Below are 1,910 nucleotides of genomic sequence, written 5' to 3' on the forward strand. Positions count from 1 at the left end.
ATTAGAGTTTCTTAACCTTGTGAATTAACGACATCTAGCCCTCATACTTTCGACGCTGCCAATGGAATCAAGCTCTATCGCATCCGTCAGAATAGAATACATCTATAGCCGTCAACATCATTGCCTGGAAGTCAAGATACACTCTGGTATATACAGTCTAGGGGTTATGCCATGTTACTCTGATTTCTAAAACCATGCCACCATCAAGATGGCTAGACCCAGGGTTAAAGAATACAATAAAGAAAGAGGATGTCCGTTAAGGAACTGCACTTTAGACTTTAAAAGTTTCCTTGAGAACGTAGAAAGTCCAAGTTATGATAAGAGTATCTGGGAAGAAATGATGCAGCAAAACCGCTCAAAAACCCTTCCCTATCCACCTCTTCTTCAAATGCAAATAAGCCCTTATCTTTGACACTGCAGCAACACGTCAGACCAATAAATAAAACTAAACTCAGAGAATAATCCAGCTAGATTTCTATTCTCTTCTCTCAGTGTTTCTTATTTAATTTATCATGATACAAGGATCATTCATAGAATACACTGCATAATGATTAGTAGAATCACATAAGTCAGCAAAAGATCCTAAAAAATCATACTTATCATCTTTATTTTATTGTTTGAATCCGATTATCCTCCATGAATTAGGCTGGCCAATTGTTTGAAGCATAAGTTTCTTGCTCAGTTCACACTCATGGAATAAGATAAAAGTAACAGATGAGCTGTTCCATTCAAAGAGATGCTTATGGGCCCTTACATTTCTCAAATAACAATCTTCTCTCTTCTCCATATCATTTTGCCAAGAAGAGAGCACAACTTTTATGCCAGTGACTGACATGGCCATCGAAGTAATGGAGAACCATGAAGCCCCAGATGGTATTCTAGAGAACGTATGGGCGAATTTCATCGGTGGAAATGCCCCTGGAGGAGAACCCAATAAGGCACCCACTTCAACCCAAATTTGGGAAGGACTACCACATCTAGATGGGAGAGATGGATCAATGGAAGTCCTACAAAGGCTTCCCAGTCTGGGGAGATGGATATCCATGGGAGCTGAAAGCTGGGAGGAACTGCTCAATGGAATACAGTCCACAAACAATACTGAACCGTCCAACAATCTTAATTCAGAATGGAATGAGGTTAGTTCAACTCCAAAACAAAGTACTGTGAAAGCTGAGAAGGTGGAAGCTAGACACTTCAGGGGAGTGAGGAGACGACCATGGGGTAAGTATGCGGCGGAGATAAGGGACTCGTCAAGAAAAGGAGTTCGGGTTTGGCTTGGAACCTTTGATACGGCTGAAGAAGCTGCCCTTGCTTATGATAAAGCTGCTTTGAAGATGAGAGGGCCTCGAACTTTCCTCAATTTTCCATTGGAGATTGTTGCAGAGGCTACGAAAGACAAACGTTCTGTGAATTGTTCCTCACCGTCTTCTCAAGCAAGTTATACTACAGAATTAAACAGATCCCCCTGCACATATCCCGGATATGAGAAAGCAACTCTTAATCCACAAAAAAGATTAGCTAGAGAATGGGAAGAGAATGATGAGACAATGTCAATGAACGAGCAACCTTCATGGAAGAAACTAGCTAATGTGGAGCAGCAGATGTTATGGAATGAATTTGATGTACTGGAGTTTCAGGACCTTGGAAGCGATTACTTGGAGAGTTTATTGTCTTCTTGAAGAACAATTGACCCCCAAGAAAGGGAGAAAAAAAAAATCATTAGCCTTTACTGTAGGTTTTGACTGTATAATTATGATGTATAATATTCTTAACACAACAGATTCATTGTTTACAGGCATCTCTGCCTTGTGAGGTTTTGTTATTAACATACCATTGTATATTTGTTTTCATATTAATATGATCCAGTAATAAGAATGAATGGAATACCACAAAAGCTTAAGGAATGGAAG

The 1,910-nt window shown here is 39.7% G+C and overlaps 1 protein-coding gene across 1 annotated transcript; it reads left to right on the plus strand.

The window, feature by feature from the left end:
- Nucleotides 1–768: 768 nt before the first annotated feature.
- LOC122650086 (ethylene-responsive transcription factor ERF094-like) lies at nt 769–1,679 on the plus strand. Its single transcript, XM_043843387.1, has one exon. The coding sequence runs from the start codon at nt 819–821 to the stop codon at nt 1,677–1,679; it is 861 nt and encodes a 286-aa protein (XP_043699322.1). The 5' UTR covers nt 769–818.
- The last annotated feature ends 231 nt before the right edge of the window (nt 1,680–1,910 follow it).

Source organism: Telopea speciosissima, chromosome 2, assembly GCF_018873765.1.
Source record: "Telopea speciosissima isolate NSW1024214 ecotype Mountain lineage chromosome 2, Tspe_v1, whole genome shotgun sequence".
Lineage (NCBI taxonomy): Eukaryota > Viridiplantae > Streptophyta > Magnoliopsida > Proteales > Proteaceae > Telopea > Telopea speciosissima.

Excerpts from the sequence above, each read along its gene's own strand:
- LOC122650086 (XM_043843387.1), top strand. The coding sequence starts at position 819 with ATGCCAGTGACTGACATGGCCATCGAAGTAATGGAGAACCATGAAGCC.